At 40.2% G+C, this 24,230-nt stretch overlaps 1 protein-coding gene across 1 annotated transcript in view; it reads right to left on the bottom strand.

The window, feature by feature from the left end:
* LOC109428085 (non-canonical poly(A) RNA polymerase protein Trf4-1) overlaps positions 1–23,153 on the bottom strand; it is a gene marked incomplete at its 5' end in the record, with an annotated part of 65,635 nt that extends 42,482 nt beyond the window's left edge. The window contains 1 exon segment of the mRNA XM_029864100.2: positions 22,960–23,153. Within this exon segment, the coding sequence (XP_029719960.2) occupies positions 22,960–23,153 (194 nt within the window).
* Positions 23,154–24,230: the final 1,077 nt, after the last annotated feature.

The following is a 24,230-nucleotide window of genomic DNA, read 5'->3' on the forward strand; positions in this document are numbered from 1 at the left end:
GACCCAGTGCTTAACTCCTCCATGATCGGATCAATTACCCTACTCTTGAATGACGTGGTATTTTTTATGGTTCGTTTGAAAAAAAAAAACTAAGAACAGAACGGAAAAAACATGAATCTCATCGATTGAAATGCCGCAGTTATTAAATAAGCAAAAATTTCCAAACGCTACAAGTTAGTATTGCCCAACTTTGGAATAGGGTGGGTCAAAAGCAGTATGTACTTGAAGTAGGAAATCAAAATATGTTTTCGTTTCAAAACAAAAGCTTTATTTTTGACCGCTTTGTTCCACAGGGCCTCTATAGAAACAGTTGTAAAGGCGTGGGTATACAGCATCAGCATGACCATGCTGAGGGTGACGAGTTCGATTCATCGGTCCAGAAACTTTTCGTCGAGGAAATATCCTTGACTTCCTTGGGCATTCTACACGATATACACAATCAAAATGTTCATTGCCTCTCAGTTAATATCGGTGGAAGCGCTCAGACTGAAAATCAGACTTTGTCCCAGTGAGAAAGTTACTCCCAGAATAATATCGATCATTTCACTGTTTGTTTTACTTTCGTGTCCACCCTAACCCACATATGAACGAATCATATTGCTATATTCGGTAATATTCTAGCACTGAATGGTTCCGGCGCTGGAATGTACAAAGTGGCATTTGCATATAATACGCGAAAAACGACTGACCATAACAAAAGATTAGCGAATGACGTCCGTTCCCGGTGACCAACCATCGCATCGCATCGCATTTGCTGTATATAGGCACTTCTGACTGTTAGCCAAATGCAGAACAGCAGCGGCTAGCATGGCCTACTACACATATGTGACAGCGATGTGCGGTAAATACGCGGATTTTCATTTTCACTACCACGGCGGCGATTGTCGTCCGCCGTTGCGCTTTTGAATGTAATTCCTCTGTCAAAAAACTTACCGCCTTGATGTGAATATTTTTTTTTTTCGTTCGGCCGCGAGAAGATGAGTTAAAAAACTGTCTATGCAGAAAACGAGGACACCACCATCGCGCGCGAGTAGGTATTCAGAATGATGCTGGTGGTCATCGTCTGTCTGTCTGTCTGTCTCTCTGATTCAGACGCCGAGTGAGAAGTGGTTGCACGCAAAAAAAAAGCAGTGTGATGATTTGACGTTGCGACTTCTCGAGGTTGGACGAGCGTTTACTTGTTAATTTGGCACAACGCGAACCGGGGGATAGGACAGGAATGGCCTTGGTCTAATTTTTAATTAAATTTTAGTAGGAAATAAGCGTTTGTATTCATCACAGAGACATGCACTACTGTCATAAGCAGAATAGTCCAATGTTTAATGGAATTTCTACAGAATATATTGCGGATTTTTAGAAAAAATTCCACTCTGCGGTAGCCGCCGAGTTCTACCGCAGCTGTCAAAGTCCTACCGCAGGCTTGAAAATCATCCTATCATTGAAACTGAAGGCCAAATCAAAGCATGCCTGCAAGGTGAATTGCACTGAAAACTAACAACAAACAATGATCATCGGCGTCGTAACCAAGGGTATTCAAGGCATCGCTAGGGTAGATCGATGATACTTCAGTGGAAATCAGTAGTCTGACAGCTGCGGTAGGTTTTCGTTCTATCGTAAAACGGAAAGTTTTCTCTAAATTAGCAATATATAAAGAAGGTTGTTTTGATTAGCCTGTAAAAGGTTTGAATGATTTTTGAGCTTGAGCTTGGTTGACCGCCCGTAGATGGTACTGCAATATCGCCAGACAGGCTACACTCACACAAGGAACCAATGAGATATCTGTCGGGGACTAGCAAGCATCTTCAGTGTGTGAGTGTTGGTGATCTTCTATTTTTAGGCGACAAAGGCGCCTGCCACGTCAAATTGCAGGTCAATGTGGGACAGTGGAAGAAAGTGATGATTGAAATCATTTGTATCGACATCAGACCCAATATACCTCTGCGTCTGCACAAACTCATGCGGATGTCAGAGTGTTGGCAGAAAGTTCACACATTGGTGCGTGAATGCCAGGCGTAAGGCTACAGATTAGTGTATTTATTACTTTGAAGATAATGCGGCACAGTTCGCAGTTGATTGGATAACTTGTAGGCGTTATCTGATAGATTGACACTATGCTGTTAAAGTTGGAAGGAAGGGAAACGGCTTTTCAACCGTATATCTGGTTCAAACGATGGCTATGAACGTATGAATATACATGAGTTGTATAGAGAGGAGAGTATAGAGAAAGTAGATAGAAAGATACAAAGTAGGAGGAAAGGGACGGGCCAGGGATTGAATCCAGGATTTTTTGCATATGAATCAGAAGCGATAGCCACTAGACCATCAAGCCTGTCTTATGTAAAAGATTTGAATGATTGTTTGTACATAATTATTTTGTTACACCTTTTTATTCAGTACACTAATTTTTGTTCAGCTTAGACTGACATGTACAGCATTGCTGTTTTTGTTGCATTCCATTGGTAGATTTTCCGTGATTAATCTCTGGTACAAGTTGCACACAGAGTTTTCAACTAATTCTCGTCTATGTAACCACCGACCAATAATTATCGATTTTATTCTTGCACCTCGCCTAGCGTTCCATGGTCAATTTGTCATCAATTACTAATTTATTAATAAGCTTACATATCATTCCAAAATATTGCAAAAGTACTACAATTTTCTGGCCGGGCCTGTGACACAATTGGTCACACGTTTGCTTCATAAGCAGATGGTCATGGGTTTGATCCCAGCCCCGGCACTTTCGTCAGTTGCTCCTTCCCCTTGAGAGCAGCTGGTATTGACCCTTTTCTGAGCCAATGGTTGAAATGGACTCGGATACTTGGACATCGGCGAACGGCAACTCATATGGACCCCCAAATCGGACTGGGAAAAGGAACAACTAACAGCCACAGATCAACATCCTCGTGCTCATCATTCTACCATAATAGGGTAGAAAGAGAAAGCAGCGCAACGGTAACCATTTCGATATAGTAAAATTAGAACAGAATACATTTAGGCGCTGTACAAAGTGTAAGTACAGCTTTCAATTTATTTTGTAATCGCTCACGCAGTGCCCTACTGGACAAAAGAGCTGTTACTTTTTTTTTTTATTCCTGTTCGGGTTTGTCACTGCGACCAGTTTTTAGATCTATTGTGATATTACCCGTATCCTTAGTGTAGTGGAGCTGTTAGAGCTGTTACTTAGGTCAAGTGTTAATAAAAACTACAATTTTCTTAAAGCTTTAAGATTGAATAATTGTCCCTTGAATACTGTTTCCGCCATGTCCACGTCTATTTTGGGTACACCCTGAATTCAATTCCCGGCACACCGTATACGTGACACTGTGTTTCATAGGATGGTCATAAATTATGATTTGACCGTAGATGTTTATTCGAAAAGTCTGCCAAATTCTTCGCAATCAAAATCAAATCATGTATTCAAGAACGATTGAACAGAATCTTATAAATTTAGATGGAAGTTGCTTTAGAATAAAAACCAACATATTTCAATCAGTATGTTTGCCCATCAGATCATAATACGCCATCACAGTGCAATACGAAGAAATCTTTGTCTGTGGCTGTGCAATAGGACATTGCATAAAATTCTCTCCTTCTCTTTCACTCTTACAGAAATTTTGTAAACAACAAGGCCAAGAAATGTCAAAATCCCATACAATATCAAAACAATGCAGTACCCTATAGGCCACTGCACTGTTTTGATTTTGTATGGGATTTTAATGTTTCTTGGCCTTGTTGTTTATACAATTTCTGTAAGAGTGAAAGAGAAGGAGAGAATTTCATGCGGTGCCCTATAAGCCTGTGCATAGGGCACTGCATACGGCGATTGCTATGATTCATTTTACCAAGTCTTTGACGTTTCGTGGCCTTGTTGTTTACGATTTGGACTTACAACAATTTCGTCAGCTCACGGACTTAGAAGAATTTCATGGGTGGTTTGATTTGATTCAAAATGTTGGTTACGCAGGCTTGGGAAAGTGTGCAGACTTGATAACGGCACGGTGGCACCCTTCTAGGAGTTTCTTTTTCCACAATTTCTTTACAAATATGTTCCTGGACTTCTCCAGGAGTTTCTTGTGGGATTCCCAGGGAGTTCTTGAAGTATCACGAAAGGATTTGGATTTTTTTTTAAATTCCTTTCGATTTTTCTAGGAATCAATTCCGAGTTCCCTCTAGGATTACTTCTTCCAAGATTACCCAAGCCATTTTTTAAGATTCTTCGAGGAATTCCTTTCGTGGTTTTTCCACATTTTTTTGAGGATACCTCTAGGATATCCTATTGTGAGTCTCAGAGAGCTATATCTGAGATTCTTGTTGGGGTTTCTTCAAAAGTAACCTCTGGGGTCCTTCCAGGAGTTTCTTCTGAGATTCCTTCTGGGGCTTCAAGGGATTTCTCATGGAGTTCCGAGTCCTCCAGAAATTCCATCCGAGATTCTCCTAGCTTCTGATGAAAACCAGAAGGAACTTGCTGGAGTATTTTCTTTAGGAAATCCTGTAGCGATTTCATGAGGAAATCTATAAACAAAATCTGAATATCTCAAAATACTCCGTAATATACTTCTGAAGAATTTCCATTAGAAACATCTGAGAGAATTACAAAATAAGCTTCCAGAGGAATTCCATAAATTCACAAGACGTGGAGCGGACCTGGTGTGATGGTTAGAACACTTGACTACCACGCCGAGGACCTGGGATCGAATCCCACTCCCGACAAACTCACAAAAATGTGGGTTCTTCCTTCGGAAGGGAAGTAAAGCGTGGGTCCCAAGATGAACTAGCCTAGGGCTAAAAATCTCGTTAGTACAGAAAGAAAAAAAAATTCACAAGACGCGACGCGAGACAAGACATAACACTTATCGTTCTTACAATCGTCAAGGGTTCAAAACTTACCTTTTCTGTCGACCGGTTTCGGGCGCAATGTTGCCCATCTTCGGGACAATGTCCGACTCGGACATGGGCAACATCGCGCCCGAAACCGGTCGTCAGAAAAGGAAAATGTCGCGGTACTTCATGACAAAAATGTCATGACATTTTTCTATTTCAACCACTTCCGATGTAAATTTCTGTTCGTACGCATAACCAGTCCATAACGCTGATAATTTATGGATAACCAACGATGTCGTCGATTCACATTTCCGACTAAGTGCAGTGACATTTTTATGAGATTCCGCATCCCTGCTCTTGGATGGATTCCTGGATTCCTTCAGTAAAGAGCTTCTAGATGAATCCTGGGAAGAGTTCCCGAAGAAATCCTGGAATCAGTTTCTGAAAGAATTCCAGAAGAATTTCCCGGAGTGAGTTCCAAGAGGAAACCCAGAAAGAGTCCCAAAAGGAATCCCAAAAGAAGTTCCCGAAGAAAACCGCGAAGGAATTCCTGAAAAATCCAGGAGCAATTCCTGGTAGAAACCCAGAAAAAAATCTCGGAGGAATCCCTGATGGAGCTCCCGAAAGAATCCAATAAATAGTTCTTGGAGGAATTCCGGATAAAGGGTTCTTGGAGGAATCCCGGAAGGAATTCTTAAAGCAATGCCAGAAGTCCTTCCTGAAAGAATCCTCAAAGAAGGTCCTGGAAAAATCCCGAAGAAGTTCTTGTAGGATTCTTGGAAGGATCTCAGAAGAATCTCTTTTCTTAAGAAATCCCAAAAGGAACTCCGGAAGTAATCTCGCATAGAATTCCTGGAAGGAATCCCAGACGGAATTTTGAAAGGAGTTTCTAGAGGAATCTCGGAACAAATTCCTGAAGCAATCCCCGAGAGAACGCCTGGTGGAATCCCGAAAGAAATCCCGAGTAAAATTGCTGGAAATCTCAGGAATACCTTCTGGAAGTAAAAAAATAAACTTCTGAAGACATCCCAAAATAAAATATCAGGAGAATTTAGAATGGAATTTCTGCATGAGAAATTCCAGAAAAAATCTCTGAAAGAATTTCGGAAGTACCTCTTGGAAGAATCCTGGCAAGAGCTCTTGAAGGAATCAAAGACGGAATCTCAGGAGAAACTCTTGAAAGAGCCCCAAAGAATCATCAAGAGCTTCTTGGGAATCAAATTTATGGAGAAACCACGGATGGAATTCCTGTGGAATTCTCCAGGAAGGACCTCCTGGAGGGGTGCCACCGTGCCGACATCATGTCATAAATCTGCACACTTTCCCACTCACGCGCACCCTACATTTTGAATTAAATAAAACCATCCATGTAAAGCTGGCGAAATTCGTCCAGATCCGAAAGCTGACGAAATTGTTCTATGCGTTCTATGTCCAAATCGTAAACAACAAGGCCACGAAACATCAAAGATTTAGAAAAATTCATCACAGCAATCGCCGTATGCTCTGTCCTATAATGTTTCGTATGCAGAAAATCCACGCACACATTTGCTTGAATCCCGCCTAAACGAAGACAGCTTGTTGTTTACATATTACTGACGGAGAAGTAGGGACTTCTTTGATTATTTGATTTTGCTGCATTCTGCAGCAGTGAAATCCAACTTTGAAGTATCTCCAAGCTTTCGTGGGATGTGAATTGCAGGTTGGTCCAACATGTGGAACTGGCGAAGTGAAAATTGAACGATGATGAAAAACAATTCGGCTACCTCCTGCTTTGGTGTGGTTGCCTTCGTCTATAGAGGCTAAAGGTTATTGATATTGATAGCTAAAGAGGCTTATTATTGGATAGTATACATCCTTTTGCTTCCATCTAAATAGGCATTGGCAAAGGAGAGTTTGAATATCTGTAATGATTGGCTTTATTCCGTCTGATGTGACGGGAATTAGCACATATGACGAAGTAAATTTTTACCCTATTCTATCAATGATTGTAGTAGAGACTTCGTTAAGAATTCTGTCAGCTATTCCTTCAAACATTCTCTGTTAATTCCATCAACAAACTTTATAAGGAGAATGCTGTAAGAATTCATTTTCAGTACCTAGTTCAATGCTTAAAAAGTTGCTAAAAATGTTTAGAATAATTTACCAGCAAATTCAAGAATACGCCATAAATTCTTTTGAAATAACTGACCCCTACCTCAGAGAAGAGAAGGCCATCTCCCGAGTCAGAAATTGATAAATATTTGATGCTGTTGGTCGCGACACCTAGCGGTTGAAGCCACACTTTTTACACGGAAAATTTCAACCGTGTTGACACGAAAAAGCAAAGTATTTCGGAGGCAGGTACACCAACTCAAAAACTTATTCGCAAAAAAAATGTGTTAACTAGAATGTATTTCGGGGACACAGTCAAAGTTGCTTATCTCTTAAAACCGTAAATAGGGTAGGCGATGCAATAGTGATGGGAATATGTATGAAACCGTTATGATAATCAAGTAAAAATTGTTAAAACGCCATTATTATGCTTTATAACAGCCTGCAATTGCAAAAAACATCTTTGGTACGTGCACCATATTATTGTAATAGTGGTCGGAACAACAATTGATATGCGCTCAATGAAACAAAATTTCGAAGAATAAGATAATTAATCTTCGATATGACGTCATCTGTTCATTAATTTTGATTATACCTGAAATAATCAATACACTTTGAGTCATGCAGTTGTTTTGACGTTTATACACGATGGGAACGAAATGGGTAGAAACAAAATAAATCGAGTCGATTTTTCACGCCTAAAATTTATCACTTTTCATGTGTTCGGTTTGTTCTAAGTTGCCCTTCTCTTCTCTGCCTACCTGCATGTCTATAACATCTTGTATCTAATATTTTTTACAAAGATTTATTACCGTAAAGTATTCCAACTATTATTTTTTCGTCTTCATGTTGTCCGGCATTCTTGCAACATGCCCTACCCACCGTATCCTTCCGGCTTTTGCCACCTTCTGGATGCTAGGTTCGCCGTAAAGTGCAGCAAAAACGCAGGCAAGAGAGATCAATACAAGGGACAAAGTGACACGGAAATCTGCTGATACTGTGTACTATGTTTTCTCATGAATTTGATGCGGCACGATTCGAAGCTCAGCACCCAATCACATCTTGAAATTTTCTCAAGAGCAAAACATTTTAACAATTAATCAACGGAATCGCCTGTCACAACAAACAAAACTCGCCGGAAATAGACCTTGCTGTTGCTGCTGCCCATGACGAAGAAAATACCCACCATCCGATCAATTACGCCAATCGCACATCGATCGTAATCAGATTGTTTGTTACGCGTCGCGCAGCATGTTATTGACTGACTGCGCTCTCTCTAACAGCTGTGTGTATATGCGGCGAGAAGCTCGACAAGCGAAACTCAACTTACGGTTCGTTGTCGTGGCAGGCTCAACAACAACAAAAACAAGTGCATATGCACCACCTTCTCCTGCGCTCACTGCATGCATACCTACGTATGTACGTTTTTCGCATCAGAGAGTAAATTACCCCCTCGAGTTTGGGTGGTGCAATTTGTCATTCTTATCAGCAGCGAACGAACGACCCCCGAAATTATTTACGTCGCATTTTTTTTATTATTGGTTTGGTTCGCTGTCCGCTGTCGATTGAAGTAGGAGTAACGGGATTGAACTCCTTATTAAATAGGCATATTTTTTAAGAAGTGTATTGTGTAATTGTAGAGTGGAACAGGGGCCAAACTTTGCTTAAGAAAGAATTTTATTTTATTACGCATTTTTCAAAGATAATCGACAAAAACCAATTAAAGCACACTACTTTTGAGCTATTTGATCTAGAAAACTTAGTTATTTAACTAAACCAATCGATTCAAAGATGCCATTTGATAGAAAATTCAATAATCGTTCGAATAAGGGTAAAAAAAACTGCGATAAATCAAAAACATGGAAAGTTCAATAACTACGTAACGGTTGAGATTTGACCATATGCGTAGAACAATTTTTTTTTATTCGTACTCGCGAACCTAACACCCTGTATATCCATTTGTCTTTTTAGTACAATGTTTTGATATAAATAACGTAATACTGCCTATCGCATGGCACAACAGACGTTTCGCATAATGAATGATGGACATAATTTATCATTCTTTTAAAAGCTTATTATGCCTAGCCTTCTTATACCTAACGTATTTATACCAAACGTCCTTGTGCCTGCCTATTGTTTTTATGCAACATCTACGTTACAGAAATAGCTCCTGGAAACGATTGAAAGCAAGGCATTCAAAATGTTTCCTAAAACAGACATCAATATGTAGATTTAAATGGTGCTAACCGAAGCAATAGCGCGATGGACCTTGTGTTTCTCCGAGTCAATCAGCTGCCCTTCTTCAATCTCTTACTTGAGGCTGAATAAGGACGGAATTATGAAGATGTTATTAATTAGTTTAAATTTTCAACTATATGGTTTCGCATTATGCGTTTTACAAAGTGTATTCTGTGCATCCTCGCCTTTGGCGCACTCAAATCGATACCGATCTGGCTTTATTGTTGCTGTTCTTTTTTGTGCTGTGATTGTTAAGAGTTTAATTTTGCCCAGTTTGGGTAGTGGCTACGGTTAGGATAACTCAGATCAATTTTCAGCACAAAAGAACAGCAACGATCAATCTTTGTAGACTTATGCAAAATGGTACAGCCCAAGTGGCGTTAGCCCACGAACCTTACTTTCGTAAGGGGAATTTCTATCTAGGAAACCTTGTCCGGATTCACTTTGTTTGCTACTTTCAGTAAAAATGAAATGGCAAACTCATGTGTCATGCCTCGAGCATGTGTGCTTGTCAACAACGCAATCGTTGCTACAATCATCTCTGAACTAACTACTAGAGATCTATGTGCTATCACAATCGATGTATCTGTTGGAAACCTCAACAGGAAATACGTTTATTGTTCGGTTTATTTACCACATGATGAACCATCCCCTATGGATGCTTTCAAGCAAGTCATTGCATACTGCACTTCAAAAGGTCTTCTGCTGATTGTGGGTAGTGATGCTAATGCTCACTATATAATCTGGGGCAGCTCAGACATCAATTTGAGAGGCTCAAGTTTGATGGAATACTTAACAAGTACAGATCTTGGATTACTTAACATAGGCAACCGCCCAACTTTCATGGTATCCGGTAGAGCAGTGGCGATTCCCTAACCTCAATTCTACCTGTTCAACGAATGTAAATTCTCGACTTTTTCTCAAATTGGCTTGCAATTTGTGGAAAATAAAGAGAATAGTCGTTTCCGTCCATTTGCACTTTGGTTCTGATCCTGAATCCTCCGGAATTGCAAGTTTTAGGGTCGTTGAACAGGTAAAAAGTGAGGTTACGAGACACCACTGCAGTAGAGAGGAAGTGTTAGACATAACGCTTTGCTCTAGCAGAATTAGTCACGAGCTGACCAATTGGCATGTGTCAGTTGAAGAATCTTTATCTGACCATCGCTACATCTTGTTTGAACATGTGAATGTTACTTCGCAAAAATGTGTGAAGAATTAGCATTAAGTTAAAATTCACAAATAAAAAAAAAAAAAAATTCGCAAACTTTGCGTTTCAGAAATCCGAAATTCGGTCAACCAACTGGGATCTCTTTACCGATTTGGTTGCAGCCAAATTTCATGGATACTCACCATCAATTGACACTCCAAGTGATTTAGATGATGCCGTTGATACTACAACGGCCTTCATCATGGAAGCTTTTGAAGAAGCCTGCCCTCTGCGGTCTGTGAAGACCACAAGAGGAACCCCTTGATGGAACTCTGATCTGGCGAAGCTCAAGAAACAATGTAGAAAGAGTTGGAACAGACGATGTTTGGCTGGATCGGAGGCTTTCAGGTCGGTTCGCAAGGCCTACCAGAAAGTCATTCGGTCTGCTGAACGATCCGGCTGGAAAAACCTTTGTACAAATGTTTCCAGTCTGAGTGAAGCCAGTCGATTGAACAAAATCCTTGCAAAATCTAAGGATTTTCAAGTGAACGAACTTCGTTTGCCAAATGGTGATTTCACTTCCTCTGCTGAGGAAGTTTTGGAATGTTTATTCAGTACACACTTCCCCGGATGTGTGGATATTACATCTTCGGATGAACCTAATGTCTTTTCTTGTACTTATGATTCTTTAGCTTCGGCTCGGAGTATCATAACTTTAGAATCGATTGAATGGGCACTTAATAGCTTTGCGCCTTTCAAATCTCCTGGGGCAGATGGGATTTATCCTATTTTGCTTCAGAAGGGATTTGATCATTTCAAACATGTATTGAAACAACTACTTGTTTGCAGTTTTGCTACAGGGTATATTCCCAAATCCTGGCGGGATATTACTGTAAAGTTTATTCCGAAAGTGGGTCGCACGTCGTATGAAGAAGCAAAGAGCTTCAGACCTACCAGTTTGACCTCTTTTCTTCTGAAATGCTTAGAACGCATTGTCGATCATCACATCCGTGATGTTCATCTGGCCAATGTGCCTCTTCATGTGAACCAACATGCTTACCAATCTGGAAAGTCCACTGTGACTCTTTCACACAAAGTTGTTTACGATATCGAGGAGGCATTCGCTGAAAAGCAATCCTGCTTGGGTGTTTTCTTAGATATCGAGGGTGCCTTTGACAACGTGCCTTTCGATGCCATATTGGAAGCCGCACGGGGTCATGGTATATCACCAATGATTTCCAATTGGATGCACCAAATGCTCAAAAACCAACATCTCTTCTCGACATTGCGTCAAGCGGCGATTAGGAAATTGAGTGTTTGTGGATGCCCCCAAGGGGGAGTCTTCACCACTTTTGTGGAATCTCGTAGCAGATACGCTATTGAGGCAACTCAATGATAGCGGTTTTCCTACTTACGGTTTTGCCGACGACTACCTAACATTGTTAGTCGGTATGTGCATCAGCACCCTTTTCGACCTGATGCAAAACGCTCTTCAGGTAGTTGAGAGTTGGTGTCGCCAATATGACCTTTCGGTAAATCCGAGTAAACATCTATTGTTCTTTACACGGAAAAGAGAAACCGTAATGGTGTTTGACCTTTACGTCTCTTTGATTCTGAAGTCAATGTGACTGAACAGGTAAAGTACGTTGGAGTCATTCTTGATTCCAAGCTTTCCTGGACACCTCCAGGGCTGTTACAAAAGTGTCGATTTGGAAACCGCAAAATCCGCGCCAAGCCATTTGAAATCCGCGCCGAGGTCATCAAATCCGCGCCAGTACAAAAACATATGGTTTTGATGACTGAAACCAGACTTTAATTGCACTCCAGATGAAAAGCATTTGTAATGATATATATTTTTTATTCAATTATTATTAATCTATGACAAGAATTGAAAAAGGTTGCAAGCAGGCTAGTTTTTTTTAATCGGAATAAAAAGTTTTGAATCGATAGTTCTTTAATTGTAATAATTTAATCAATCAGTGTGTCTGCTATTTTACAAGAATAGGTTCTCCTGATCCTTGAAAAAAATCGCATAAACGAGCAATCTTGGCGAATTTTTTGAAACAATTTATAACCAACGTTATGGTAGAAATTCTGCTATTCTGCTATTCTATTCTGCTATTATCAACGCATCCCCTGGCTTTCGCCCATCTGCGTTGTCTTTTCACTAGGCAATACGTCTACCAATTGATGTTTATGGGCTTGCCGGACCAAGTCATGTAGCTAAGCCAAACACCCCACCTACAACTGTTGAGTAGGCACCATTGTCCCGCCCACTGGTCTTTTACAGCTAGTTGTAGGTGCATGTGTGCGTGTAAGTATTGGAGTGTGTGTGTCAGTGTTGATGTATTGTAGGCGCCAACTCGTTCTAATCCACTCTGATAGGTAACACCCTATTCTGCCGTAATTCTGCAAAGTGACGTAAGCGCCATTCAAAATGTCGATATTTTTTGGTATATTATTTATAATATCTGGTGTAAAAATAATACTGTGGTATGCCTGCTGTATTACAATGCAAGATCTAATCGTAATCTATCATCTATGGAAAAAAATTAAGAGGATGAGCAAGAGTTTTATGCATAATAATCAAAAAATGGGCCAAAACTATCAATGTCGCTTATGTCACTTTGCAGAATTACGGCAGTATTGAACCATTACCCTTAAATTTGGCAATCTATGAAATAGAATGAGAAAAACAGTCAGTTAAATCAAACAAGGAATATTAGTATTAAGGACAAACGTCTTGAAATCCCGCTTCAACAGTGCATCAAAACTTCAGACGCACAAATCTTAAGAAGCAAACTTTAAACAATAGTGTATTTCATTATTCTGTTCTTGATCACTTGTAATAAGCTTAAAATAAGAAGCTCAGGTGCGCTGATTTTGTTTACGCACAAAGCTCTGCTCTTGAAATCGTGAGTAGGTGCCAAAGTCGGCCATTGTGGCGGCCATGTTGGGATTCTAACAAGTCTGTCCTTAAAGCGAAGATACAACGCCCCGAACCTCGAGAGCACAAACTCCAAGAACCAAATGACAGGCAGCGCCGATAAGTCGATCGACTGGCCACCATCAGTGAATAACCAATCGAGTAAACCCCCCAGCACAAACTGCCACCAGCTCTCCCGACCTGCGCCCAACAAATCCGAGGCACAGCCCAGCCTTAGCTTCACCTTAAAACCAAAATCTAGATTACAGAGCACAATACTTCCCAAGTAACCGCGTAGCTCGAGCCGCAAATCACACACAACACGGCACAAATAAGACAAACACTACCCCGTCCGTACAACCGAAACCGACCTACAGTAGAGAAGGGTCTCTTTCCACTCCAACCCGGACTCAACTGCACCCACAGGGCAGCGCACCTCAACCACACCGCACTCATTCATGCATCACTGTCCGAGCCGCACGGTCACCTGGGTTGAGTCTATCTGCATGACCTCGCCCAACCCGTAACGCAGAGTTTAAATCCCTCTCTTGCATTACAAAGTACTCCCTCTTCCCAAAAATCTGTGCGTGGTATAAATGAGATCTTAAGCAAATATACTATATTAACAATATAGGTCACTTCGTGTTTTCACATACAACGACATGGAGACGCCGTTTACGAATGATTACAGCACCACCTGTTGTCAGAAAAAGTCAATAATTGAATTTTGATCAATTTCAGTTTACCGTGCAAGGTGACATTTCTCGAAAAAAGATGTTAGGGGTGTCGAAGTTTTTTGTTCCCAAATAATCGATTAATAAATAATCGATTTACAATATAGGTACACAAACAAAATAATATTCCATTAGATGACATCTACGAATATAAATAGTCTACTTAGCTGTAAAATACTCAATAGTGTGGGACACGCTTGTATGAAAAAAATAAATCCTCGCTCCAGTCGACTTTTTAGATCCCATTTAGGCCCCATATGAACTGTACAAAATTTCAGCGCAATCGGTGAAACTATAATTTAGCGCAAGCGGTTCAAAGTTTGCATAGGATTTACTATGGGAAAAGTTACACTTTCAAACAAAAAATCCCAGAGGTCGCCTTTTGTCTCCTTAATTTGAATCGATCAATGCTTCTTGTAGAAATAACATTTAAGAAACTTTCCTTCGAAGACCGCAAAACGATTGGATGCTTGTGGAAAAAGTTATTGATTTATTACCGATTAGTAATCCAACGAACGGCTTTTTGTTTTGTTTTATCAGCAGCACTGCTGCTGCCGTTGTTGCATGGGGTGGCGGGAGGCATCACCACCCCCAGAAACAGCAGCAGCCAAGGCAGCAGCTACAGTGCTGCTAATAAAACAAAACAAAAAGCCGTTTGTTCGACCACTAATTGGTAATAAATCTATAACTTTTTCCACAAGCATCCAATCGTTTTGCGGTATTCGAAGGAAAGTTTCATAAATGATTTTTCTACAAGAAGCATTGATCGATTTGAATTAAGGGGAAAAGGAGCGACCTCTGGGATTTTTTATCTGAAAGTGTAACTTTTCCCATAGTAAATCCTATGAAAACTTTGAACCGCTTGCGCTAAATTATAGTTTCACCGATTGCGCTGAAATTTTGTACAGTTCATATGGGACCTAAATGGATTCAAAAAAGTCGTCTGGAGCGAGGATTCGATGTTTGTCCCATACTAATACTCAATATCTGTAGAAGAATTTGAACGCTCCCTCATTGTAAAGTCACCGAAATCGTTTAACTTCGAAATTTAAAATTTTCACCCTCAAAATTTGTTGAACTTGGCCTTGCAGTGGACACGGTTATACAGTCCGGATTCGCTGGTTGGGTCACGACTGCGCCCCGATTAGCGAATCGTGTTCGTTCGTTGGGGCAACTGACAACTGATCAAAATGCTCTAGACACACGCAAGTGACGAGAAATACGTCACGGAACACTCACATACTTGCGCAAACGTTCTGTATACAGGAGCTGTGATGCGACGGTGGTCTGACGTCAAACTCGTTTTGACATCTATTTTGACATTGACAGTGCTTTTTAGTTGGATTTTGCCCCAACCAGTGGACATTCTACCATCGAGACAGCCCATCTAACGAGCTCTCAACGAACGAATCGTCACTGTAATTCCAACCGATCTATCACATCACTACCGTCCCGGGATTCGCGTAACCAAGATGAAATTGATTAACTCTCAGAGTGCGTTTTTACATTTGTTTATTTGCCAACGGACTAATGATAAAAACAAAACTTAGTCTCGCGTTTAGTATCATACAGGTGTATCTACAATGATCGATTTCTCTTCATCGATTTTCCCTTCGGATTATTCCGGGAAATACGACCAATATTCGGATGATCTCTGGGCGTGTTTCAGTAAAGGACTACTAGAACTAGCATCTAAAACAACAAAAACAGCCGAAAATGATTTGCTGGTCAATTTATTAATCAAAGAGAAAGTCGATGAAAAGAAATCGATCATTGTAGATACGCCCGTATGATACTAAGCGCGAGAAGTGCACGTCAAATTTCTTGTGGCAGAGTGCAAGACATTGCATCCATTCCGTGCTTACAAAAAAATAAGCTCCGGGACCGGACCTGAGAATGAAAATATTTAAATTCGATTAATTTCGTTGTTTTTCCGAAGCGAACTGTGAGTTTATTCGAAAACTGATAGTTTTATTCCGGACTAATCGGTTTCCTTGCGCCTGCGGCTCAGTTAGCAGCGGCTAGCGACGGTTAGGAACGAATAAATGCGGATTTTCCAATTAGAAAAAGGATATGTCATTCCCCTTGGTTTCCTCCTAGAGTTTTTTTTTTCTTCAGAGATTCATTCAGGAGTTCTTTTTGAAATTCATCCAAGAGTGCCTTCAGAGATTGATTTAAAGTTTTTTTTTCTGAAATTTCTCCAGAGGTTCTTCGAGGGACCCCCAGGAGTTCCTACTAAAATTATTCCAGCAATTTCTTCTGATGTTCCTTCAAGAATTAATTCTAGGAATCCTCAAGAATTCTCTTCTTGGATTCGTTAAGAAGTTCCTTATAGGATTTCCTTATAGCAGTTTCATGGAGTCTTTCTTGGATTCCTGCAGAAGCTCCTTCAACGATTCCCTCAGGAGTTTTTTTATGAATACCTCCCGGAGTTCCTTCTTGAATTCCTTCAAAGTTGTTTCAGTGATTTATCCAAGAGTTCCTTCAAAAATTCCTCCTTCTGGGAATTTCAACCGGGATTTATACCAGTATTCCTCCAAAAGTTCCTTCTGGAATTTACTCCGTCCTTTAAGGATTTACACAAGCTCTTCTGGGATGAAGTGACTCTAAAAAACCTCCAACGCGATTTTATATGAACAATTTAATTAATATTTTTGGTGGGATCTTTCCAGGTTTTTTTCAGAAGTTTTCTCTTTGAAGTATCAGAAATCCTCCAAGAATTATTTTTGTGATTCCTTCCGAGATTTCTATAAATTTGGAATGGCTTCAGAAGTACTTTATCGGGGATTCCCAGAAGGAATAAGTGAATACTAGATTTGTAGTAATGAGTTGGTTTTTTGTATGGTGAGATGCTAAACTTTCCGTTACTGCATTGAAACAGTGATGCTGCCTCAGCAAAACTTTTGGGAACTATGTTGTTGAAGTTGCAATAAATGAGAATACAACAACACAGTTACCCAAAGTTTTGCTCAAACAATATCAAATCAGTCTAGCAGTCATAAAACCCTTGCTTTTTTATTACCATCATTGCAATTACCATTTTATTGCAATAACGGAGAATTTACTTTCTCATTATACAAAAATTCAGCTTATTTCTACAAATCTAGTACTACACTGATTGCGTTTTATTCATGATGATATGTAATCCCAGAAGGAACTTTTGGAAAAAAAACTAGTACGAATATCTGAAGGATTTTTTTTCAAATCTGCTGGAGAAATTTGATAAAAAAAATGTTGGAGGATGGAGGAGGAACGCTGGAACGCTCTCCCTAAGCAATCCCGAAAGGAATTCCTTAAATAATTCCAGAATTCCAGATTCCTTAAATTCTCCAGGAATCTTGGAGAAAAACAATCCAGGGTGCAGTTCTTAAAGGGATCCCACAAGAAAATTCTTGTGTAATTTCCGGAGAAAATACCGTTCATAACTCGCTAACGGAAAGCTCGTTTAGGGTCTTTTGTGTTTTAGTCTTTTATCAGTTTAACCCTTTATAAGGCCAAAGCCGGAAGGATACGGTGGGCAGGGCATGTTGCAAGAATGCCGGACAACAACCCTGCAAAGCTGGTGTTTGCAACTGATCCGGTTGGCACAAGGAGGCGTGGAGCGCAGAGAGCACGATGGGCAGACCAGGTGGAGCTGATGTAATACTAAATAAATGAATGAAGGCCGAGAAAACCAGGCACGGAATCAACTCGTTCTACATTGGAATATAAAGCGCATGTGGTGTAATGAACAAAAACGATTTTATTTTCAAAAAATTCGATGGTCGATTTTGTGTGAAAAAAATTGGTCTGAATTTCAACTTTTTGTCAACAAAGTTTAAAATGTTGTTATTTTGTGATGCGTTTATCAATCATGCTGATTTTTTGATAAGTTATTGCCCCAATATTCATGAGTTACATGTGTGGATTTGAAGTCGATTGGTCAATCATTTTGGACGATATGGCAATTTTAGTACATGCCCATTTATAATAGTATAATAGTACAAATGACTGAGTTCCTAAAAGTAATGAGGCAATCAAGTTGAAATGTTGTCCACAAGTATAAGGAACTTGGGCCTTTTATTCCCCATCATTTGATTTTCAATTTGCTGACCACAACAGAAGTTCGAGCTTAAAAACCTTTATGCACCCAAAAATGGAAGTTTTTGGACAGACATTTTGTTCTAAAAAAGCCCATTCATATTTGTTATGGCTCAAAAAATCATGAGTGTTCACAAAGGCCTAATGTGTCCATCAGTTAAAACAGAAGTTGTAAAAATTTTCTAAACGAACAGAAAAAAATATGTGTATAAGGTGGCAATATAGTTGCCACTGCCTTAAAAAGGGTTAAAGTTATTTCGCATGTCGCGAGTCGCGACTTCGATTTGGTGCTGCAACGATAATATACGCCAAAAATTGTTTAACCGTTATGTGTCCGACAAATTTTTTGCTTTTTTCTACACCATGCTTTTTATATGGGAGCTGGGTACCCGGGTACCCTGTCGGCCACATAAGGGTTAAGAAGAGAGCATTAAATTTGTTTTAATTTGAGTATAGTTGAAAAAAAAAATCGATTACTGTTAATCGATTATTTCAGAAGAAATGGGCATCCCCATCATGCAATGACAGTTCGACAGAATAAACGTCATTCGGATAACGCATGCATTTAGTGTGTAATAGTACCTCTTCTGACGCTTGGTGGCGCCACATTCACTAAAAAGGTGTCGCCAAAAAATCGTAAGAGTGACCTATATTGTTAATATAGTATATTTGTCTTAAGGCTGAAGAAATCGTCACCAATACAACCGCCAACACTGAGCACTCAATGATGTCGGCCTTATCAACGACGACCCCCTCAGTCCCAAACCCAATTATCCCACACTACCCAAGTAACCACTCTGCTGAAGCCGTAAGCACCGCACGCACAAAGTACACACACACCGACACGCACCACCCCACACAAACCACCAAGGCCGAACAAAAGCGGAAAGCGGTGCCACCACTGCTGAATCACGACTTTTTCAGTATAATTCAGCAATCGTAGATCCATTCCTCGACCCTACTCAGCCCTAACGGTCCATAGCAATGCCTGTCAATATATGCGCCTCACACATGCAACCCCTACACCCTAACAGTATGGTCACTTGGGTATCCCTGGGTTTTGACATGATGGTCAGGGATCACATCCATCAAAACGTTCCACACTTTATCAGGGCTTACGACCTGTAGACATGATGATTTCTCAATAGTTTCAAGCTCTTTCGAACCTTCCGCTATTGGAGACCATCATGGCTAGCGGTGTTAACGTTATGGTAGAAATCCTGAAATCAAATCTGTAGTAAATACCAAAAGATCGTTCGAGAGATTTGAAAGAAAATTTTCAGAAACATCTTGAGAATTTCATGGAATTCTTTCTACAGAAACTTATTTTATGAAGATACAAATAGAGTAATACTAGTGGAATTCATTGATTAAATCACCAATTTTACTCCTAAGGGAGATATTTATAAAAAGGAGGCACTTCATAAAAAAATGTTTGGCAAATGTTCCAAACATTGCGCAAAAGATATGTAAAAAAGTAATAATCTAACAGAAATTTATGATAATAGCTTCTGACCACACCGCATTCTTGAGAATTCAGTGAAGATTTTAGCAAAAATATCCTCAGTCTTAGGATTCCAAAAGTTTCAACGATTTCTCTACGTATTCTGCAAAAATAGCCTTTAAAAATTCTACCAAGAAACCCTTTAATAACTGTTTCCGCAATTCTCCTCACAACGAGTGCTCCGACTGGAAATCAAAGAGTAATTTGTCAACAGAAGTCTACGTATTTTTAGGATAATTCTATCAGAATTTTAGAAAAAAAAATCGATTCGACATAAATTCCACAAATAACTGATTCAGGAATTTCATAAATTCCGTTAAACTCATCCATTATGAATTTTCTAAGAATGCAATCATAAAAATCTTCAAAACGTCTAGCCTGTATCTTTTTTCAGGCATTTCTGAATTTTCATGACATACTGTGTCAGAAAACCAATCAGATTGGTTTCTCACGACACATGCAGTCTACAAAGCCAATGATTTTCATTACGAGTTTCAATTAAATGTGACTTCAAAATTCAACCAAATGTTTCATTAAAATTTCCGGTAGGCGTCTTTTTACAAATTCCAAAACAGCTTTCAGTATCACCAACAAAGTCCAGCCCCATAACTCTAATTTGAAAATGTTCATTATTTTTTACTGATTGTGTTGAGCCTCATGTCTGAATATTTAATGTAAGTGCATTTGAAAATGATTTCCGCAAAATCCGCGCCGAAATTAGCAAAAACGCGCGAAATCCGCGCGAAACGCAAAATCCGCGAAATACGCAAAATCCGCGCCACGTGTAACAGCCCTGCACCTCATGTTCAGAATCAAGAAAGCTTGTATGGCCTTCGGGCAATGCCGGCGAACCTGTGGTACAACTTGGGGTCTTAAACCCAAGTATATCAAATGGATTTACACAACTGTTGTTCGTCCAATATTGGCCTATGGATGTCTTGTGTGGTGGCAACAGGGCGAAGTGAGAACGGTCCAATCAAAATTAGACCATCTCCAAAGGATGTGCTTAATGGCGATGCCTGGAGCGTTCTCTTCAACTCCTACGGCAGCGCTCGAAGTGCTCTTTGCCGTTGCCCCACTACACATTCATCTCAAACAAGAAGCACTTTCTTGCACTTACCGTCTATGGGTACTCGATTTACTAGAGGAAACTCCTGTGAACCGCAGTTCAACACACACCTCGTTGTTTCCACTTTTGGTGAATTGGGACAAAGTTGTCCTTGCTCCAAGTGATCTTACAATTGCTTGTAATTTTCCATATAGGACATTTACCACGAAATTCCCTTCCCGGGAAGAGTGGACATCTGATTATCTGGAGAGAATTATTTCAGACGGCATCGTATGTTACACTGATGGCTCCCTTCTCGAAGGTCGAGCAGATGCTGGTGTTTATTCTTGTGAGCTAAGGTTGTATCAGTCTTACTCACTTGGTAGACACTGCACCGTATTTCAGGCCGAAATCTTCGCTCTTATGTGCGGAGTGCAATCAGCACTTCAGCAGCACGTAATGGGCAAAGTAATATACTTCTGTTCAGTTAGCCAGGCTGCTATTAAAGCACTTGCTTCGGCCAACTCCAGTTCGAAGATAGTTATCGCTTGTCGAACTCAAATCGAGGAGCTGAATCCAGCAAACCCAATCGTAAGGGATACAAGGAAGAATTCTGAATAGAATTTCGGGAGAAATTGTCATAGGAATAAGGAATTTACAATAGGATTTCCAAGCATATTCCTTAGAAAATGGTAATCACTGAAAGAGTTCTGGAGATCACAAGTTTTCTCCAAAGTTTATTAGAATCCATCGAATTAATGAAGATAATTACGGTACCACCCTAGGTACTACCCGTTTTTTTTCACTGATTCGTTTATATTCCATCCCAATTCCCAAATTTCCTTAGGATTTTCATCGGATAGTAGCAACATCTAAGGATAGCTACTCAAAACTTGTAGTAAACACTACTTTTAATCATACCGAATGCTTTGTTTGTAGTATGTTCGAAAGTTGTAGTGTGGCAAATTGGATTCAATTCATACAAACACGTTCCACAAGTAGTATATACCAACAATGTAGTAAATTCAAGTTTACTACTTTCTATTTAAACGACTCAATGTCTTTAAAATTCCACTTTATACACACCAAAATTTTAGTGCTGGAAATCAGCAAAATTTTGCTGATTTTTTTTTGTGCTGTTAGTTCAGCAATCCATCCAGCAATAAAAAATCTGCTGAATATCCAGCAATACCGATCGTCGTAAAAGTGACAGTTCTTTTGCTGGACTTTCAGCAAGGTAAAAACTGATTTGCTGATCAACCAGCAACCGTATGGTAAACAAACTTTGGTGCTTTTTTTCATAAATAATAATCAATAATGGAAATAATAACAAATTAATTTTCTTTTATCAATAAAGTACAATTTTGTCTTTTTAAAAAATCAGCATTTATATTTCTGTTAGATAAACTAAAATCAATTCATATCGAAATTTTCGCAAGCGGCATCAACGGAATCGCTGTGCAGCTGCCATTATCTTCTCGCGACATACCTGAAAATCAAAGATCAGATAATGAGATCTTTTATATGTTTTTTTTTTAAGAATTCGAACTTACCGAATGCATATGCGATAGTTATTTGACGAGATTTAGTTGACAAGCACCAAAATGTTAGTTTTCCACCTGATTTTTCAAAATAAAATCAATATTTTTTGCACAACACACGCTGATGAACTTTGGATAAAGACTTTTGTGCACAGTGGTTGACAGCTCGAACATTTGCTGATTATCAGCAAGAAATGGATTGCTGATATGCATTCAGCAAATGTTTTTGCTGATTTTCGGTGATTTTTCAAAGTGACAGCTGATTTTTAGCTTTCTGTCAAGAAAGTTACTGAAAACCAGCAAAAATTCAATTGCTGATTAGCGTTCAGTAAACTGCAAAGCTGAACTTCAGTAAAACATTACATTGATTACTGTATAACAGCAAAAAAGTGTATTGCTGAAGCAGTTTCAGTATTCTGGATTGCTGGAACATGAAGAAAAAAATTGGTGTGTAGCCCTAAAGGAGGTCCATATTGTTCAATCGCTTCTATCGTTATAACTTACAATTAATTTGTCTCGATGATATAAAGTATCTTTAAAAATAAACATGGAAATCACGAACTCTCAAATATTTTTAGCTGACGGATTCCAGTTTTTTATGAGAATTTTTCTTAACAGAAAATTTCCTGATAATAATTACAGATTTTCCAGGTAGTAGATACTCTGTAAATACATGATATTTTAACCATTGATGGTTTTGGGTGTTCAGTTAAAAAATAAAAGATTAAAAAGAAATTAGCCGTGTTGCTCCCACGTGCTTGGTTGCAAACAGATGATAGAAATGATGAAAAATGTTCAATAGAGACAAAAAAGGACATTGTGCACTTACCCAAGGATCCCTCGTCCGTACTTGTAGTTGTTCGGGCGCCACGGGCAGCCCCCGTGCACTCCGATCAGTCGCATGGGCTGCTTGTTCATGTTGTAAGTACTGGCTTTGTTGTCCACCGTGCTGCCGGCTTTCTTCCGGGTCGGGTTGTAGTTCTTTTCGTTATTGCTGACTAGAATAGTGCCACCATTGCCACCGCCGCCTCCACCCCCCGTCGGTGTGTTATTCCCGTTGTTGTTGTTGCTGTTGTTGGTATTGTTGTTGTTGTTCTCACTTAGCGCATTAGTGTGATGGTGATGATGATGATGGTGGTGGTGGTCGTCCCCACCCCCACCACCACCGACATTACCCCCCGCGGCCACGATGAGCCGATTCTCGATTCCACGGTTCGGTTTCTCCGTTCCACCCCGTTGAGGCTTTTGGTTCTCAACCGGAACGGTCAATGGAGGATTCAACTCGGACATAGTCTCCCAGATTTTCATCCACTGATACTTGGCGGGTCCTTCTTGCTCTTCCTGATACCAAGCGACCGCCGGATCCATCACTCACGACGGAACAGAACAGGCTCGTTTCCGGATTTGCGGACTTGTTGTTGCTGGTTCCGAGACCGAACCAACAACTCACTCTTGTTCTTCCTCTTTTTCACTTGCCTTCTTTCTATTCACTTCAACCGATCAACCACCAAGAAAACGCACCTCAATGTTCCCACCCAACCCAACTGGCGCTGGCCGTGGTTACTCGGGGATGACTTCCGCCCACTGCAGATTCACCCCACAGACACAGGTCAGTTTCGGCGAACGAGAAAAGACCTTCAACACACACTGCCTCCGACTTCTTCTGCACACACCTTCGCCGGTCTTCGTCGCCGTAGCTCTCCCTCTCTCTCTCTATTCAATTTCGATTGTTTCCGAATCGTGTCGGGAGCTCACTCACACATCCATGCTTCTTGGGGGCTCTCTTCTTCTTCTGCTTCTTCTTGCTCCTGCTACGCGTCGCGGCTATTTGCGTCGTGGGTTATCACCGTAAAAATGCACACACTAAAATGTTCCACCAATGTCCATTCCTTTCGCACTCTTCCTTAAAAAAAACTTTCACGAGATCACTATCCCTTCGATTGAGAAATCCTTTCCACCCACTTCCGCAGGCAGGTAAGTTCAACACCAGAAATCACCGTGATCACCTTTCCCTTCAGCTGCGCTGTTGGTTCACAAGATGAAAGGAATTAATCTATATGGAGTAGGCATGGTTGGTTGGTTAGCTCGCACGCGAATGAG

The sequence above is a fragment of the Aedes albopictus genome, chromosome 3 (assembly GCF_035046485.1).
Source record: "Aedes albopictus strain Foshan chromosome 3, AalbF5, whole genome shotgun sequence".
In the NCBI taxonomy this organism is placed as follows: Eukaryota; Metazoa; Arthropoda; class Insecta; order Diptera; family Culicidae; genus Aedes; species Aedes albopictus.